General features: G+C 30.3%; 3 protein-coding genes across 5 annotated transcripts; 1 reads left to right on the top strand and 2 right to left on the bottom strand.

Moving 5' to 3' along the window:
* The first annotated feature begins 1,403 nt into the window (after positions 1–1,403).
* Positions 1,404–4,878, top strand: LOC126677349 (protein ALTERED PHOSPHATE STARVATION RESPONSE 1-like). 2 transcript variants are annotated; one of them, XM_050371915.2, is made up of 5 exons: positions 1,833–1,925; positions 2,099–2,668; positions 3,169–3,389; positions 3,554–3,777; positions 3,874–4,853. In XM_050371915.2, the coding sequence occupies exons 2-5, from the start codon at positions 2,248–2,250 to the stop codon at positions 4,706–4,708; spliced, it is 1,701 nt and encodes a 566-aa protein (XP_050227872.1). In that variant the 5' UTR covers positions 1,833–1,925; positions 2,099–2,247; the 3' UTR covers positions 4,709–4,853. The 2 variants fall into 2 exon arrangements, with proteins under 2 accessions (XP_050227871.1, XP_050227872.1); XM_050371914.2 differs by having other exon boundaries at positions 1,404–2,668; positions 3,874–4,878.
* Positions 4,879–5,112: 234 nt separating this feature from the next.
* LOC126677350 (probable serine/threonine-protein kinase PBL9) lies at positions 5,113–8,435 on the bottom strand. Its single transcript, XM_050371916.2, has 7 exons — positions 8,071–8,435; positions 7,103–7,306; positions 6,964–7,032; positions 6,608–6,676; positions 6,459–6,521; positions 6,058–6,377; positions 5,113–5,636 (listed from the first exon to the last, which is right to left on the bottom strand). The coding sequence occupies exons 1-7, from the start codon at positions 8,291–8,293 to the stop codon at positions 5,163–5,165; spliced, it is 1,422 nt and encodes a 473-aa protein (XP_050227873.1). The 5' UTR covers positions 8,294–8,435; the 3' UTR covers positions 5,113–5,162.
* An 8,925-nt stretch (positions 8,436–17,360) lies between these two features.
* LOC126676134 (NEP1-interacting protein 1-like) lies at positions 17,361–19,336 on the bottom strand. 2 transcript variants are annotated; one of them, XM_050370264.2, is made up of 5 exons: positions 18,898–19,328; positions 18,393–18,571; positions 18,036–18,119; positions 17,787–17,954; positions 17,361–17,695 (listed from the first exon to the last, which is right to left on the bottom strand). In XM_050370264.2, the coding sequence occupies exons 1-5, from the start codon at positions 19,049–19,051 to the stop codon at positions 17,573–17,575; spliced, it is 708 nt and encodes a 235-aa protein (XP_050226221.1). In that variant the 5' UTR covers positions 19,052–19,328; the 3' UTR covers positions 17,361–17,572. The 2 variants fall into 2 exon arrangements, with proteins under 2 accessions (XP_050226221.1, XP_050226220.1); XM_050370263.2 differs by having other exon boundaries at positions 17,787–18,119; positions 18,898–19,336.
* Positions 19,337–19,351: the final 15 nt, after the last annotated feature.

Here is a 19,351-nt window from a genome sequence, read left to right as displayed (position 1 = left end):
AACTGACATTGTACTCAAATAAAATATACAAGGTCAATTTACACTTCTCAGCTTTCTGCATAAACATTTCAAAGTGGTATCTGAATTACTATTATCTTAATAAACAATGGAGCAAGATTTCCTCTAATGAAGGGCTATAGATAAGATTATAAAATAGGGTTATACGGTATATAATCAAATTATTTCCTGGTGAACTAAAAACTATGTGTGGAGCTCTATCTTTACCTTGCCGGTCTTGCGGTGTTCAATTAATTTTTCAAAAAATAAAAAGAATTTCTTATATTTAATAATCTCCTAATATTTTTATTAAAATCTAACTTTTTGGGTTTAAATCCAGGCTAAATTTGTAAAAAATCAATTGATTTTCAATTTAATTAAAGATATAATTTTGATATTTGTTTGAATAGCACCAATCATTAGTTTTAATTGAAACGATCTGACTAATATTTATCGTACGGATTAAGTAAGCTCCATTTCAATTATTTCTTATGAATATACCTTCAATTTTTTAAATACAACTCAATTATATCTTTATGTGAAAATGTGTTAATGATTTTCAACGCCTTCAATTGAGTATTTTAATTTTTTGAGACGATGATAAAATTTCATAAAAATCTTACTTGCTCACGGAGGTAAACAATAAGGGTATTATCGATACTTTTTCTACGATTTTGCTGGTAAAGGGATAACTGATTTGTCTTCGGTGGGGCCCTTTTAGTCAATTTTAGGGACCAATCTTGGCTCCTATGTACCGAACCAAACATGAGGGTCCAATATATACATTTAGTCTATTTTCATTAACCTTAGAAAAAAAGATTTTTTTAATTCATTTTTGATTGTAATCAACTGTAATTATTAACAGCTAATCATGATATTTATATCAAAACATTTTATATGTGAAAGTTTATCTTTTATTTAGTCAGCTATTAAAGATTTATTGTTTTGGTTACATGCTTTGGTATAGTATAAACATTAGTAATACGGAGACGTAAGAATTTTACGGTAAGATATAGTATAAAGTTAAAATTTAGGGATCTAAATAGGAAAAAGTTACAAGATATACTATAAAGTTAAAGTGTAGGGATCTAAATAATATAAGAACAGGCCCCTCAGGGTGTCAAAAACGTGTTTTACCTAAAATTATTTGGGGAAAATGCAAGATGCATTATTATGAGTAGGTTATGATATGAGAAGCTCAATCATCTTTCTCATGATTGGCCACTTGTTGTATTCTCTTTTTGTTGTTTTCAAGAGAAATTATGCCACCCAACTTCTCCTTTTTTAATTACTACTCCATGCGTACCCAAAATACCTATTTCAAGGATGTTGTGGCCTTATTTGATAATTTATTCTAAATTTAAGGGGCAAAATGAACCTTTGGTGTAAGTTGAGGGTAAAATGACCATTGTTGCTTAGGAGAAACAAAATCAAGAAAATCTGACTGCAATTGGCAATGCAATAAATAGGATATCCTGTTATAGACAGTCTTCACTTTTGAACACTGTTACTGTTAGCACCATTTTCAAAGAATGGCTAACTAGTCAACAAGCAAAATGCAAAGCATTAGACACAGTTTTAGTAACACAGTTACTCTACCATAGTACTGCTAAATGACCCCATGAACAGCCACTGGGTTCTAGTCACCAAATTGGCTCTTCTGGTTGGCTCCCTGTCTAATCCTTTCTGACAATACTTAGCTGTTCTTTTTCATCTTTTGATAAATTCCAAATATTTGATAGTGTTGTTTTTGTGTAGACTGTTTGACAAACCCTTAGTTTTTTTTTTCATTTATAGAGACAAAAGCTTTGATCTTTTTCCATTGTAGGAGAGATGGGGTGTGGGTTGTCGAAGCAAAATGAGGAAGATGGTGTGGTGTTGTTGTGTAGAGAGAGGAAAAAATTGCTGAAATTAGCTGTGGAGAAAAGGTATGGTTTTGCAGATGCTCAGTTTAAGTATAACCAGTCTCTTTATTCAGTTGCAATGGCTTTGAGATTGTTTATTGCTAGACATTCTTCACCATCTTCTCCTTTTCTTATCACTTTCCCTTCTTCTGGTGATACTAATGTTGGTTATAACCCAATGTTTTTTCAACAATCAGAAAATGAAACCATTGCATGTCAGCCTACTCATTCTGAATTAGAGACCAAAGTGAAAGAAACCCAAGAAGATGATGATGGGGAAACTGAGGAGGAAGGTGAAAGTGAGGATCTTTGTGAGCATTTTTATGATGAGGGTGGTGAACTTGAAATGCCATCACCTAATAGGCAATTTGGTTGGGATTTTTTTTATGCTTTTGATGAAGTGAGGCCAGACATGTTTAATGGGTTTGGCCAAAATTTTGATGAGGATTTGAGAGCTGTGAGGGAGAAGGAAGGGATTCCTGACTTGGAAGATGATGGGGATAAAATGATGAGTGGAGATAAAAATGTGAGAAATGGTGATGTGAGTCTTAAGGAAAGTGGAATTGCTAATGCTAGAAGTGAAAATCACAAGAATTTAGAGCAAAAGGAGAGTAAGGGATTGAGAGTGAATGATGGTAGGGAATTGTTGGAAGCATTGAAAGATGTTGAAGATCATTTGTTAAGGTGTTATGATTCTGGTTTGGATATTTCAAGGATGTTAGAGGCCAACAGAGTTCCATTGCAATCTGGTTTAGAGGAAATTAAAGGTGTTGCCTTTTTCTCCTCACTTTTACATGTTCATATATGGTTTAGTAAGAAATTCTTACCTTTGTTTTTATCATTTACAGTTTGTTGCATGAAATGTTGAATTGAAAATGCTGAAATGAGAAGCAAACAAGATATCGCGAAACAGTATTTTTTACTAGAATAGGCTATAAATTTAAAGTTGAAGTTTTAGAAATATTTTCAGAAATGGAAAGAAATGTAGGAATTGACAAGTTTCTGTGCACGTGATCTCGCTTCGTTGAGCTATCTAGTATACTCTTAAGGGAAAACTGTGATACTGATTAGGGATTAACAATGCTTTGCGTATGCCAAAAACACTCAAATTACTTCGATTAATTGTCAAAAATGGAAAGAAATACATTTGTTTTGCTTCATACTGTGCTTAACTAACGCCTGCCAATTATTGTGCTCAGAATTTGATTTTTCTTCTCTTGTTCTTAAAGATTGGAAATCCTTATTGAGTGTTGATGTTTGGATGCAGAGAGCTCAAATAAGCTCATCAGATCAATAACGTTTAATCGATCAACATCATCGAGGTCTTCCTCCAGCAAAAGTCTCCTCACATCTACTTCGACTAATTCTTCGGTGTGGACAGATTTCAAGGCTGAGCTATTTGATGACTTTGGTCTGGAAGCAGGCAGCCACTCGTTGACTCTAGGGAGGTTGTACGCTTGGGAGAAGAAGCTCTACGAGGAGGTGAAGGTAATTCCAATTCATCATGTTGATACTAGTCATATTTAACATTTTACAATTTGTTTGTATTGCTCAAATGAATGAAAATGATGTGAAGCATAACATTGATATCCGACTAGCTTATCTCCTATCTATGAAAGGGTGAAAATGTTTGGCATTTTCTGCTTGTTCAGACTGGAGATCAGACAAGAAAAATGTATGAGCGGAAATGCTCTCGCCTGAGACGCGCGGATACCACACGGAATGGATTTCCTTCCCTAGATAAATCTACAATTGAAATAAAAGAATTACAATCCAGGATCTCTGTTGCAATAAGAAGTGTAGAGTCAATCTCTGACAGGATACAGAAATTGAGAGATGAAGAGTTGCAGCCGCAACTCCTTGAGCTGCTCCATGGGTAAGAAACAACATTATAGAAATTTTTATGCAAGAACTGAGAAATGTGACTCTAAACTTTGGTTATTTAATTAATACAATCCTTCCACTTGTGCAGTCTAATGAGAAACTGGAAGATGATGCTGGAATCACATGAAACACAAAGTCGAATCATGCTTGAAGTGAAATCCTTCAACTGTCCAGCTTATGGAAAGTTCTCGAATGAGTCTCATCGTCTTGCCACTCTTCAGCTTGAGGCAGAAATTGATAATTGGCACATGTGCTTTGCAGCATATGTACCTTCGCAGAAAGCTTATATTGACGCTATGAGCAGTTGGCTTTCTAAGTTCATTGCTCCTGAAGTTGAATTCTACTCAGGTGGAAAGTACTCACTCGCACCTTGTAGAACTAGTGGCCCACCATTATTAGTAACTTGTCATGGCTGGTTGGCTTGGATGGATACCTTGCCAGAAAACGCTGTAACATATGCTATGAAAAGCTTTGGGAAGGACATCCATGCCCTGTGGTATCAACAAGGAAAAGAGAAACAGCTGAAGAGGAAAGTTGACGGCCTAGCCAAAGAACTTGACCGAAGAGCTGTGGCATTTCAAAGAGCAGAGAGAAAGATTCTTATGACCAAGTTATCTGAGCAGGAAACAGAGGTTAGCGTGAGTAATCGCTTAGAGTACTTGACAGAGGGAAAAATTCTATTGGATATGTTCAGGAAGAGGCTAGATGAAGAGAAAGAAAAGCACCTGAACAGCATGCAGGAGACACAACAAATCACTATAAGCAGTTTTCAAACAGGATTTTCGTCAGTGTTCGAGTCGCTAGCCGAGTTTTCTAAAGCATCTGTCAAAATGTATGCTGATCTTGTAACATACAGTGCTAATGCAAAGACAGCTGTGGGAACTGATAGCAACGTATCTTATATAGATGGCTTGTTCTCTTAGGTTCAGTGTCGAATAGAAAGCAGATTATTCTTTGAGAATCTCAATTCTTGGTTAGTACTCAGTAGATAAGTGGTGTATATAGTGAGAATCTGACAAAGCAAACTCTCTTCTATATTTATGTCAAAGTTTATAGCAGTCTCTTCAATGCAGGTATTTGCATTTTATTACAAGTTCTTTTGATGCTCATAAAATTGTTTTAGCATATCTAGAATGCATTTCTTGCTGCTACCAAATGTTTTTCCTTTTATGTAATGTGGAAAAGAAAAAGAGAAAAATCTGAAATCAATTGTGTTGAAATTGATCATTGTTCTTCCCTGTATGTGACATGTTGTATATAGTTAAGCTGTTTTACAGAAGTACAAGTTTTCAAAACCCTTTTGAGATTAATTATCACAGCAAATCACTTTGCACGAAAATGCTTAATGATACAGAAGTAGACAATAATACTAAATGTTCATCTGTTATCTTTTTGCTTACCTGTTCCTTCACTAACTCCTTTGAAATTGTTCTTATCAATATCAATACTGACACTGCTAGCCTCAAAGCACCTCAAGTTTGCACTTTGAAAGGATAGGTTGTCCAATTCTATATGAAATCTTTGAAGACCAACACCATCAATGCTAACAAAACTTTGAGAAGTATCAATGTCTGTTGATCTACCATGTCCATGACGATGGCTCCATCTGTCAGATGATAACTGAGAACGCTTTGATGGTTCTTTAGAAATGAAGCTACGATCAGATAAGTATAAGGCTTCTTCTAGTTCTTGCCACACTTGAGTCATTGTAGGACGGTTTTTCGGATTTTGTACAACACATTTTAGACCAAGTTGCCCCATATTTAACATCATTTCCATGTTGCATGGTTTTATTAGTAGATTTGCATCTAATATTTCTGCAACATTTCCCTTCTCTAAGCTAGGTCTTGCCTGCAATTCGCCAACATATACATATGTTATCCTCTGCTTCAATTCTTGATTACAGTCAAAAGACTCAAAACTATTGTTAAATAATCATAAATATACACAAAATAACAAGTTCACAGGCAGAAGAGTTTAGCTAGCTAGCTAGCTACTATGTTGCATGGAAATCTGTTCTAGTCCTACATGTCGTTATCTTGTTTCCGTTTCTAACTTAGCTTATAAAATTATATAAATTCTTGTTAAACATGTGATTATTCTGTTTTCTGTTTTCCGGTTTGATGTTGTAGTGTTTATGTTTTTGCGTAACAAAGGACCCTGTGGCGTCTGGACTAGGTCTTGAACTCATAAACACTAGTATTATTTATGAACATAACAGAAAACTAATTAACGATGTATGTTAGCCAAGTATTTGTGGAACTTTGCTTACCCATTCAATTATATGAAAGTTGGATTGGTTTCTGCTAGAATCAACCGCGGGCCGAGAAGCAACAAGTTGCAGGAGTATGACTCCAAAACTGTACACATCACTCGAGGGACTCAAATGACAGCTAGTACAATATGCAGGATCAAGGTACCCCGGTGTTCCTTTTATCTGGCTGCTAACATGAGATTGATCTCCAATAGGCCCCATCTTAACTAATCCAAAATCTGATATCTTAGCTTCAAATTCCCTTCCTATGAGTATGTTACTCGGTTTTATATCACGATGGATTATGCTTGGCTTGACTGAATGCAGATGAGCTATTCCTGCAAATTTTGCAGCAATACCTTTAGCAGCAACACCATATTCCTTGCTCTGCAACTATTCAACACACGAAAAACTCATACCTTTAGCTGCTCCAATCGCTATATGAACTCTCTGCCTCCAAGTTAAGCTTCGGCCCCCTTTTCCTGCATCAAGAATGTGATTCAAACATTGCTAAAATTAGGAATATAAACTAGAAACAATGGTTTGAATGTTGTAACCTGGAACTTACCAATAATGTACTCGAGCAAAGAACCGTTAGGAACATACTCATAGACTAGTACTTTAGCCTTTCTGCCTCCTGTTTGAAGCACCAACTGAACATATCTTTATATCTTTATCGTACTTTATAATTATGTTGCATGGAAATAAAAATGTTGAAAAGAACAATGCTTGTAAAATAGCCGAATGCTTTCTTTTTCTAATATATATAAGAATGTATTGGATATAAAGTTTTGGAGTTTCAAATGCAATGCCGAAACAAAGGACTCGATAAATTTCTGTAATATAAAAATTTACAAAACCAAACAAAATATGATTTTCTATAATTTTGATGAATGACCCCAGCTATATAGTGTTTCTACATACCAGTTTCTTCACAAAATCCCATTAGGCCTGCAAGGTTTCTGTGCTTAACTTTGGAAAGTAGCCTTACTTCTGTTCCAAGGAAACAAAAATGTAAGGATTATTTAAACAGTTTTGAACTTGAACAGATCTAAATCTTTACCATTTCTAAATTCTTCAACACTCTGGAATGAATCAGCATGAGGTCTCTTGATTGCTAGAGTACCCTCCACATCAAATATCCCTTTGTATACATTACCAAATGCACCGGATCCCAGTAGAAACTCGTCGCTAAAATTATTGGTAGCCCTTACCAATTCCTCAAACTGAAATCTCCTTAATGATATTTCTTCATCTTTCAGCTTTCCTGATTTATTTTTCAACCACAATTTTGTCATTAAATATATTAAACAAGATTAACAAACATTAAAATATGATGTACTCAATACACATTGGTCATTTCGCCTCAAACTAGGCTCTGAACTTGAGACTGTATGGTCTTAACGATGGTTTTAGTACTAATTGATCAGTTGCACTCAACTGTTGTATTTTATATTTTTATTTTCTTCTGGTATAAATTCATGAAAATATTATATATATAATTCTTAAATTGAAGAAAAAGTATATCAATTTTTTTCAGTATTATTAGACATAACAATGGAGACTAATATTTAGCATGAAAATGGAAATACAGAAATCAAAAATGCCAAAATTAAATATTAAAAAATGATAATAATAAGTTGTAAATATAGAAGTTTGTAGTTTCAAAAGTGCTTCTGAAAAAAATAGAAACGAAATTAGAACTCAAAAAATTTACTTGCAATATAATTATAGATTATATAATTCATATGATTATTACATATACAATTCTTAAATTGAAAAGAAATTTATATGTAATTTTAATAATTGTGTTAGATATAACAAAGGATACCAATAAGTTATGTACCATGCAACCGAAATATCGAAACAAAAAATGCGGAAATGAAAAATATGAAAATGATATTTATTTACATAAATACTTTAGAAATATAGAGTTTTGGAGTTTCATAAGAATCTTTGAAAATAAAAATAAAACGCTAAAATATAAAAACTAGAGTCGAGACTTTCGTGCAAGATAGCTAACAAGTAAACCTTCATTCTTCGTTCGTCGCCGAAAATACGGTAAGAGCCTTCTTCTGAAAAAAATAAGTAAAGAAGTAACAAGAGAGAGTATGACAGAGGCAATGATTACAGCTCCTAGGATATGTTTATTCTTTGAATGAGCCGGTATAGGCCCTTGAAATGGTGAGGGTGAATCTGTCACCAATGCTGGTGCCTCTGCCGCTAAAAAGTACTGGTTTGTCATGCTTAACATAATTTCCTTTCTCTAATGGAAAGTTTTATTTTCATGCATTTTCTGTACAATTGTGTTGATGATCACCATTCACCACCTTATTTCTGCATGGAATTTTCTTGAGAGAGAGAGAGAGAAAAATGGAATATTTGCAAGAGATACAAAGTGTTCGGTCACTAAAGATTGAAATGAGACAATTGCCGGCAGACCATATTGTCCAAATTGTTATCAAACGAGTCATTCTTAATGTCAAGCAATTTTGACTTTGTCTTCCACTTTGGACGGCACATAGGTCAAATTAACTTACCAAATATTTCAGATTACCAATATTCATGAGAATGCAATTAAAAAAATGGCCTAATCATTTAAATATATTTTATCATTTTGGTTTTTTTATTTAGACTTCACCTATTAAAATCTTTACTTTTGGCCTATTTTAATTTTCAGTTTCAGTTACATCTATTTATTCAAATTATAGTGAAAAAAAGTTCAAATATATTTTCATATTATTCCATATTGTTTCAATTTGCATTTTTATAATAAAAATATATTAGCCATGAAGCAATATGAAAAGTGCATATGAACTTTTTTTCGGCTCTAATTTAAACAAATAGCTATAATTGAAACCAAAAATTGAGAAATAGATTAAAATTGAGAATTTTAAAAGATGGGGCCATAGAATAAAAAATGTCAAAAAAGTAGTAATTTCTTTGAATAATTTGAAACTTTGAAGGGTTGCAACTGCAGTTGTGACAAATATAATCTAAACTAAGGACTGAGAAATATGGAAAAGAAATTAATGATTATTGCAATAATATGCAGAATTGTAAAAGGATAAAATTATCAAACTTAACTATTCCATTATGATTGAATTGTGAGTCTTTTAATAATTTACAATAAAAAAATCATTCTCTTCTTTTTGTGAATCAATATTCGTATTACAAAATGATGTGATACAATAAATTTACAAAATAATTAATTATCTATGTTGGAGTTCTTGTAACTTCTATTCATATGAAAATAAGAGTTTCAGAAAGAGCAATTACACTTTATAAATAATTTCTTTTAATTTAGTAAAATAAAATGGGTTCAAATCAACCGATGATAAATAATCCGATCTAAATATCAACGTTAATAAAATTATTTACTATAAAAAGGATTAAGGTTTAAATTCAAAGTCTACTTAAAAGCATTATCCAAAAAGGGAAAAGGGGAAAAATTGTATAAGAATCAAATTATATATAGACATCTTTAAAAAATGTCTATATATATATATTGTATCATCATTGTTTTATTGCATGTCTTCTTGCATGTAATATATTGGTTATAAACAACCAAATATTAATTAGTGATGCAAATAGTATTTTATTAACATGTGCTTGGGGTCACATGGTGACGCAAAATTAATATTTCTAATGGTATAGTACACATCCAAACATTTTGAATTAGCAATTATAAATCATCACAAATAGACAACAATTTGTTATATATATCTTGACAAGGACTTTAATCTAGTGTTATGTTAAGCTTAAAAAAATGTTATGGACCAACTGACCAAGTAAAAGGTTAAATATTTTATACTTTTTTTACCATAAAGACACACAATTTTATGAACTAACTATGACTGTGGTTGAGAATATTATATCACGTTCAGTAGATGTCCATTAGTAGTTGTTTTGATCCATTGACTCAATATTATCTCACAAAGTGTAAACAATCAAAATCTTTTACTTACTCAAAATCTTTTACTTACTCTTAGGCCTGACTTGGTTCGTTTTATAGCAATTTTTAAGAAGTAACTTTCCGGAAAGTGTAGTTCCTGGAAAGTTGACTTTCCAGAAAGTTTGATAAATATTACTTGTTTCAATTTTTACTTCTTGGAAAGTACAAAATTAATTTTAATATAATATACTATATTTTTAACTAAAAGACATAATATCATTTGATAATTTTTATACTGTTAAACAAATAATTTTAATTTAAAAATCGAGCAATAAATAATTTAATTTTTGCTTATTATCTCTTATTGTACGATTCAAGTCAAGTACTATTTAGGAGAATTTTTAAATATTAAAATTTAAAAATTATATTTTTTTATTTGAATTTTACATAATATAAAATATTTAATAAAAATATTTACTTATTATAAATACAATTATAAAATAATACAAGTATATTTTTTGAAATAAATAAAAATATTTTTATATGATTTTTAAAAGAAAAAAAAGAAAAGAATTAAGGTTAAATTAGGAAAAACCAACAAAAATGCTAGGGAAGTTCTACTTCCTTGGGTTTTGGTAGGGAAGTTATTTCCCTAATCAAAGGGAAGTCAAACATCCAACTTTCCGGGAAGTAAAATGTAAAAATTGAACCAAGCAAAAAAAATTTGCTACTTTCCGGAAAGTACAACTTCCCTAATCTATTTACCCCCAACCAAGCAAGGCCTTAGTTTTCGATGTTTTATACTTAATCATCTCATGATTAATCCTCCTGAAAATCTTCATTTTGTTAAAAATCTATTAAATCTAATTAATTTATCATAATTTCAACCATTTCATTTTTTTGTTGTTCCAATCGATTTGGATGTGGTGTGTTAGTGTATATAAATCATGAACTTTAGCGTATTTTGCAATGACAACACGAAATTTAAAATTTGACAAAATCAATCACCAATTTTAGTTTTTGACAAAACAAAACTCCGAGCTATTTTTCGTTGAAAAGAATGTTGATGTGACTATTGAAACAGTACATATTATGATGTTCACATCAACATTTTTTTCATTGAAAAATAGCTTGATATTCTGATTTGTCAAAATATGAAAGTTTTGACAAATTTTAAAATTCGTGTTATTATTACAAATCACGCTAAAATTCGGGACTTGATTTGCACTTAATCCTTTTAAAAAATGAACCTTTTTTTTTGAATTAAGAAAAACAAGATAATTTATTCGATATGAAAATAATAAATTTTCTAAATTTTTGCATATTATTATCATATTTTCTATAATATTTAGTATATAAAATGAAGGGTTAATGCCATATAAAATCACCACCTTTACATGTTTTTTCATTTTAATCACGTCCTTTAAAAAGTGTCAAATAAAATCACTACCTTTTATTTTTTTGCAAATCTATCACGAATGTGAAAATTCGGTGTATTTTTGTTGACTCGACAATCGGAATTAACAAGAAAAGAGTAAGAGGTATGTATTTTGTGTGTTAATTCGGCATTAGTCAAATTAAAATATTTATTTGGAAGGAAAAAGACATCAAATTTTACTCATCGATGATAGATTTGCAAAAAAATGAAAGGTGGTGATTTTATTTGACACTTTTTAAAGGACGTGATTAAAATAAAAAACGTGTAAATGTGGTGATTTTAAATGAAATTAATCCTAAAATTAAAGACTCAAACTCGTTTCCTCAGACAATCTTTTTTTAAGTGTGCAACATGCGTGTAAAAAAGCGAACCAACCTAAATAATCGAATTGAATAAATTGGTAAATTTCTATTTGATTTTTTTTAAATTGATTTTTTAAACCGGATTGAAATTTCCAAATATTACTTTAAACAAAAGTAATTTTGAACAAAAGTAATTATTGGAAATTTTAATCCGGTTTAAATTGAAAAATAAGGGTATAATTTTGGATTAGTTTTGTTTCGAACAAATGTACACCCTTAATGCCATAGTTAGTTTGTTCACCCTTAATGCCATAGTTAGAGAGTCTAATAAAATAATTTTATATATCATATATTCCATATGAAGCACAAAGATAATTTTTTTTATCATAAATATTAAAAAACACTTAATATAGTTAAAGTATTATAATACTTTGAAAATACTTTAATTCTTTAAAGTGGACTATTATGATTAATGATTTAAACAATGAGAGTCAATATATTTGATGTATATGATAACAATTTTATTCTGGCAAAAAAAAAGATAACACTTTTATTAATAACTAATATTAGAATAATCGTTTTTGTTTTTATTTTAAAAATCAAAAGTATTTCCTTTTTATATATTTCCTAGTACGAAGCCCTCGCGTTGCTTCGGGCAAAACTTTTTTTAATTTACATACAACTCAAACACTGTAGTAATTATTTGTGGAATTTTCGAATATTAAAAACACAAATTTTTTTAATAAAATTATTACAATTATAATTAAGGGTTTGTCACATTCTGCTAACACGAATGTTTATCTCACATTATTTTCATTACAATATTAAAAAGTATTTCAAACTAAATGGTACATTCAAAGAAGATCCATCACTAGTAAGTTGAAGAGATCGACGAACTCCCTAAAATGTTGCTGGAAGAAGCTGACTACAGTTGAAAAACTATCACAGTTGTAAAGAAATTGGACTTGAAGTTTCTTTCTTGCTAATTATGAAATTTATAAATAGATGAAATTACGTCATTATGGAAGCCAAGTTCGATTAGCGTTCCTTCTTGTTTTTGAATTTTAAAAGGTACTGATTTTATCCTAATCAATTGTGACTCAAAAAGTGGTTTAGACAAATGCAATGGAATCTTTAATAGGAAAATAAAGTAATAAATGTGCTAATTATATAGTAAAAATAAAAATATACATTATTAATTTTCATATTTATAATCCGGAATTTAAAATTATTGCAAGAGCTAATAAAGGTAGAACCCAAAATACAAAAAAACCTAAAAAAAATAAAATTCTTTTGATGACAAATTAAACATACTAATGAGTTTTTATTACAAGGCTATAAAAAATTTGTAAAAGAAATGAAATAAATTATGTAGTGGAAACATAAAGTGAGTATATAAAGTAAAAGATATAGCCGTTTTATGACCGTTATATATATAGCCGTTAATTTATTTAAATTTTGTCAGTTTGTTAGATAAAAGACAGTGAAGTTAATTATATTAAAGTCAAAAGATAGATATAATTAATAATTACTATATTATTTATGTTGTTTTTATAAAAATTATTAAAAATAGCATAAACTAATAAAATAAATAATTAGTAATATTATATGAAAAATACAAATTTTATTTTTAAATTTATTAATTAATATTATTATCTGCCATGAATGATTTTATAAAATTATACTATTATATTAATTTATTATAAAAGTTTTGATTAGTAAACATAGCTAGATATTTTAATTTTAAATGAATAAGGATACCCAACAAAATAATTTAAACTTAGCAGGGAAACATTTTTAGCAAGAAAATAATTGTATTTTATAACACTTATATGAAAAGATAATTATACAGAAACTGAAATTTAATAATTAAAAAATATAAAAATTAGTGGAATTTTTAAAAGAAAAAATATGAAGGCCAATTTTATACAAATGCAAATCTAATAACCAATATTAGTTTATAAACATTACATTAAAAGGATATTTTTATAATAAAAAACAAAGTTAGATTCCACATTTATTAATTTAAAAATAAAAACAATACCGCCTATTATAAGATTAACCATATAATGTTCAATATTCAAAAGACATATTCGAACATAACTTTAAAATTTAATTTTAAATATATTTCATTTTAATCCTTTTTAGTAATTTATTATTTCTAATTTAATACAGTATATATTTCTCATGTAATTAACGGAATCAAAGGATTTGAGTGTAGATTAAATTTCAAATATAAAGGATAAAATCGTTGATAAAAACAAAAGTGAGCAACAAAATCTTTGAGAAAAATAAAAATGAGGAACCATATAGTTTCGTTAACTAACGCCAAAAATAAACAGAAGGACTAATCGTTGGCAGAAACAAAAGTAAGGAAACATATTATTTGATTTTTTTTAAAGAATTAAAGTGTGAGTTATAATAAATATGGAAAATTTTATAGTAATTTGTTGTTAAAATTTTCAAATAGTGGCTGTTTCGTAGATAAAATGACAAAATAAATGATTACACAAAGATACAATGGTAAAAAAATTGTAATTATACATTGGTTTTTATGTAATTAAATTTGAAAGAGGTAGGGATTTGTGTAGAGTATAGTTAGAAATTGCCAAAAGACCAAAAACAATGTAACGTAATAAATAGAAATATAGATTTAAGTTAATATAAATACATCATAGATTGCTCATGTAATTATAAAATAATTTATATTTTATATAATAAAATTATTGTTATGATATTTTTAATCTGGATATAAGAAAAAAAATGGTAAACATAGTAAAAAATTAGAAGGGGAGATATAGATTTAGTGACTTTTTTGTAAATAGAAGATATAATTATAGAAAATCGTAATTATAGACTGGTTCTTTTGAAAATAAATATGAAAAGGGAGGCATTTTTATGATGGTCAGCTGGAAATTACAAAAAAGGCCACATAAAATACTATGAAAAAAGTAAAATTATAGGGATATAATGTTAATATATTAGCAGTGGCTATTTCGTAAATAGAAAGACAAAGTTAATGATTATATAAAGACAAAATGGTCAAAAATGGTAAATTTGTATTGGTTTTGTCGTAATTAAATATGAAAGAGGGTGGTATTTATGTAGGAGATAGCTGAAAATGACCAAAAAGCCAACCAAAATATAAAATAATAAAACGAAAAAAAGGTTTAAGGGAGAAGTGAAGTTACTGTACAATATACAGTGATTTTCACTTCAACTTTATATGTTTTATATAGATAGGACGAATGTAAAATTATTTTATATTTAAGGCCAAACCCATGTAGAGGTCCCTGTACTTTACACTTTTTTTTCCGTAGGTCCTTATACTTCATTTTTGTATTATCTGATCCTTCTACTTACCTATTTTTGATTTTCAGGTCCTTTGTGAGTTTTTTCCAGTCCCTCTACTTACAATTTTTGTTTCCTCAAGTCCCTCTACTTACAATTTTTGTTTCCTCCAGCCATACAAAAGGACCGGAAAAAATTCATAAAGGACCTGAAAATCAAAAATAGGTAAGTAGAGGGATCAAATAATACAAAAATGAAGTATAAGGACTTACGGAAAAAAATGTGTAAAGTACAGGACCTTTATATGGGTTAAGCCTATATTTAATTACCAACAAAATTTTAATACTCTAAACCACCTTCTCCATCTACATACAGTCTTATGGTACGATTGGTCCACATGAGTTATTGCATTTATGCTGGTTAGTGGAACTCAACTTATGAGTTAGGTCTAAAACAGATTAAAATTTAGAGTAAGATTTGAAGTGTTTAATATCATGCCTTAATTTGGAAAATCCAATTAATTTGATGGATGATCACTATAACTAAATGCTAGTTCCTTGAGAAATTATATGAGGATGTATGTGAAGAAAAAAACCCTAAAAATAGATCATATCATAATTAAAGTTGTCCATAAATGGAACATCTAAATTGTAGCAATATTACAAAAAATAATAGGTGAGTGAGACCTATGAAAACAACCTCATCCATAATTAACATTTATAGTTATGAATATAACATCAATATTAATTTGCATAATGATAATCTTAAAACCCATCTTAAAGTTCAGTTCTATTTTGGGAAATTCAAGATAGCAAAAATATCTAACCCACCCTATCTGTTTGCATATGGGGATATTTATTGCAAAGAACTACTAACACAACAAGTTTGTCTTCAATTCAAATACAATAAATAGATGATAGAAATTTTATGTATATTATTAAAAATATAGAACTTATATGCTTCTCTTTGCGGCTTCATAATGAGATGAGGCAGCAATTGATGTGGTTTTTTAAAATCTAACAAATAATTCAATAAATAATTTAAATATTAAATTTATATATTTTAAAAAATATAATTATTCTATCAAAAAAGGTTCATCTTTCCCCTTTAATTTAGTACAAAAAAATCAAATAAACTCAAGTTCATGACTTTGGACAAAAACATCCTTAAATATGACATTTTGGATGCAAATATTCTTAAAACTTAACGTTTTAGCTTGTTTTACCCCTTAAGTTCCAAACTGTTCAATAATTTTCTGCCACCTTATCTTCACTTTATACATAAAACTCTAATTATTTTCTGACACGTCAACTGAAAGGATAACATACGCAAAACTAACCAATTTATGAGTGTTTTTGTTTCAAATTATAAACTCGTCCTTAATTGATATTTGATGCCAAGTTGAGGATGTAAAATGAACTTTTTGTTGATTATTGAATTAATTGTATGCAAAATAGAAAGGGATATAAGAAGAGAAGTGGGGGCTTATGGATGAGGTCTCCCTGACAAACCAAAATGGTGCCATACCCTTATTTTCCCTATCAAAATAAATGTTTCCAACAACTTCTCTGAAGTTGAAGATTCACTCACTATATGCACTACTCCAACATCACTTCACCAACTTCAATTCCTCCAAAATATCTAAATCAATCTCCCTCTGCCAAATATTCACCAAATCAACTCCCGACCGGTTGATTCAGATCAAACCGGACTGGACTTCAATTTGCAGTCGAACCGGTTGAATTGTACCGCGTAATCCGGTTATTAAAACAGTCTTTTAACCCTTATATTAGAATTTTTTAATTAGTTTTTTATAAAGTAATTTAAATTTTCTTCTAAAAGTATGGAATCTCTTGAAATCAAGTTTGGTTTTGGAATATTGGACATAAATTCTAAGGCTGATAGTGCATTATGACAATTTCTAATTAAATAAAATAGATAGTGCATGATGATTTAAGCTAAAACATTTGTATATTACATACTTTCTAAATAATTTAAGTAAAGTTTCTGATTGTCTTAGTAGAATAACACTATATTCTACAACTATGAGGCCATAATGATGTTTGAGGTAAAGAATCAAACCATTTGAAATAAATCCTTTTATTCTAAAATAGAAATCAATTCATTCTCCAATGCCTTTTCATGCAGAAACTGGTCCAAAGATGCGAACATTTGCATCTCTTCTACTGTTGTCAATTCTTCAATGCGAGCATTCAATACAAATCCGAAAACTGAAACTTTTTTACTTTCAAAGCCGAACTGATCTGGAAAACTACTTTAATTTATAATTTTAAGCCATACTGAACTAAATATGCCCATTCGGTTCAGTTATTTAATTTGATTCAGTTCTCGTTCTTGAAGTCATAAAGAAACTGCAAATCATTCCAAGAAGAGGTACAGTAACTAAAACTACTATAAATCAAAATTTTATACATATGACTAATCTAGTACAAAGATCGTGGCATTTCCGAACTACTAAGGCAACAAGATTTACGACTCATCTAGTCATCAGAATGAATAGAAGCAGAAAGAGCCTCGAAAGGTAATGCCAATATATATAGTAACATAAGCATATCTCATATTGTAATTTACAGGGTAAAGATCACTTCACATATCCCTTCTGCACATAGGGCAAGATGCATGCCTTAGAAGCCACTTATCTATGCAAGGTAGGTGAAACAAGTGATGACAATGCGGCAAGCTTCTAACTGTCTCGCCCACCTGGAAGTCCTGTTTACACAATCGTGGAGAAGTGTTTATTACTCGATCTTCATTATGAATAATTGATGTATCATACGCAATCACGAAGAGAGAACAATACCTGAAGGCAAACAGAACAAGCAGCTTTGTCCCCTGAAGCATCCATATTGTTATTGCTTGTGATTTTAATCTTCGGGATTTTTTCAACAGTATCTCCCGTCAATCCTTTCGCGCTACCAGTGTCAAAGATGTTCTGGACCTCCTCGAAGCTTGTTTCAACAGCACCCATCTGATGAAACACCCAAGAATATGAATATGCTGATAGTAAATTACTCACGGAGTAACGAATTTTGCGTAGATAGCAAATTACCTGGCTTTGTACTGCACTTAACATGGCTGGACCAATTCGCTCACGAACAAGTCTCCCACTAAGAAGGCTTGCAATAACATCAATCTGCCACATTAAGGAGGTTTCATTACTTGAAAGCTAAGTTGATATCAGATGAACTAATTAAGAAGCAACACTCAATTCACATTCAAGATCAATGTTGGTGACAAATATGAACCAATTTACACCTCATGATAGCTTATGGCCTATATTGCACAGAAACGGCGCAACAGAGACGAAATGCTGAAACACAGGACTCGCCAAGTTTCCGTGCAACATAGCTTACGGATAACATACATACGGCCACATAAACAAGAACATGGAAGCTAAATTGCTCACCAAATAGAGGAGACACCCAATTCCAGATTCATCTGATTGCCAAAGAAGAAGAGAAGATTCAAAGACTTCAATTGAGAAAACAGCTCCTGATATGGCTCCTACTGCAGCTCCTCTAACAAATCCACTTTCAGTTTCTTGGCCTATCAAAGCTCCAGTCATGGCTCCTAATAAGGTCCCAACTGCACATAATAATGCCAATCTTTTAGCACATACTTTCACCAGACCAAATCATTATTTTTCTTCCTTAAACAGACAAAACAAAATTAGGGAATTGTCCCAAATCCCCCTTTTGGCTTATATAGAAACTATTTATATATAATTTGTAATCATTTTCACCAAAAAGCCATAATCTTTTTATATAAACCTATCAAGATTTAATACAACATACTAAAACCAAACAATTGAGGAAAAACCCAAACCCAAACCCAAAACCAAAATCAAGAACACAAAACAGATCCAAGAATCATAAAATTAGCATTAAATAAAGAAATAAAGAAATACAAACCTAAGGCAAAGAAGAAGGTAAAGACGGCAGAGAAAATGTTTCCAAGAATGGCAGAGACAGCAAAATTGCAGACATCTTTGATCCTTTCAATAAAATCACCAAAGAAAGGCAATGAAGACATGCAAAAACGAGATGGGTACGCATAAATCTCCATTCTTTCAAAAGGGTACACAATTGTACAACAACAAAGGCAGAATCTTTATGTTTTTATGTTAAAAGGGTACACACAGTTTGATCTACAAAAACAAGAATTGGGTTCAATTGAACAGAAAAAATGGACTCATTAGCTATATATAATTAGCTAGAAGAAAAAAAGATTTGGGTTTGATTGGGTTGTCTGAATGCTTAATGCTTAAGAGAGAAAAATGAAATGAAAAAGAGAAGAAGCCTTCAAAACCTACTCGCATTTAAAGCTTCTTATATTTTTCTTTCTCTATCTACCTCTTTGCTTTGA

Source organism: Mercurialis annua, linkage group LG4, assembly GCF_937616625.2.
Source record: "Mercurialis annua linkage group LG4, ddMerAnnu1.2, whole genome shotgun sequence".
Lineage (NCBI taxonomy): Eukaryota > Viridiplantae > Streptophyta > Magnoliopsida > Malpighiales > Euphorbiaceae > Mercurialis > Mercurialis annua.
This window is presented reverse-complemented; position numbering and strand designations above follow the sequence as displayed.

Coding starts and splice junctions, on each gene's coding strand:
- LOC126677349 (XM_050371914.2), top strand. CDS start 1,831: ATGGGGTGTGGGTTGTCGAAGCAAAATGAGGAAGATGGTGTGGTGTTG. Junction 2,669..3,168: donor TGGTTTAGAGGAAATTAAAG/GTGTTGCCTTTT, acceptor GTTTGGATGCAG/AGAGCTCAAATAAGCTCATC. Junction 3,390..3,553: donor AGCTCTACGAGGAGGTGAAG/GTAATTCCAATT, acceptor CTGCTTGTTCAG/ACTGGAGATCAGACAAGAAA.
- LOC126677350 (XM_050371916.2), bottom strand. CDS start 8,293: ATGTTAAGCATGACAAACCAGTACTTTTTAGCGGCAGAGGCACCAGCA. Junction 6,522..6,607: donor TTTGCTCGAGTACATTATTG/GTAAGTTCCAGG, acceptor TTCTTGATGCAG/GAAAAGGGGGCCGAAGCTTA. Junction 5,637..6,057: donor ACTTTCATATAATTGAATGG/GTAAGCAAAGTT, acceptor GGCGAATTGCAG/GCAAGACCTAGCTTAGAGAA.
- LOC126676134 (XM_050370263.2), bottom strand. CDS start 19,051: ATGGAGATTTATGCGTACCCATCTCGTTTTTGCATGTCTTCATTGCCT. Junction 18,120..18,392: donor TTGGGTGTCTCCTCTATTTG/GTGAGCAATTTA, acceptor TTAATGTGGCAG/ATTGATGTTATTGCAAGCCT. Junction 17,696..17,786: donor CTTGTTCTGTTTGCCTTCAG/GTATTGTTCTCT, acceptor TTGTGTAAACAG/GACTTCCAGGTGGGCGAGAC.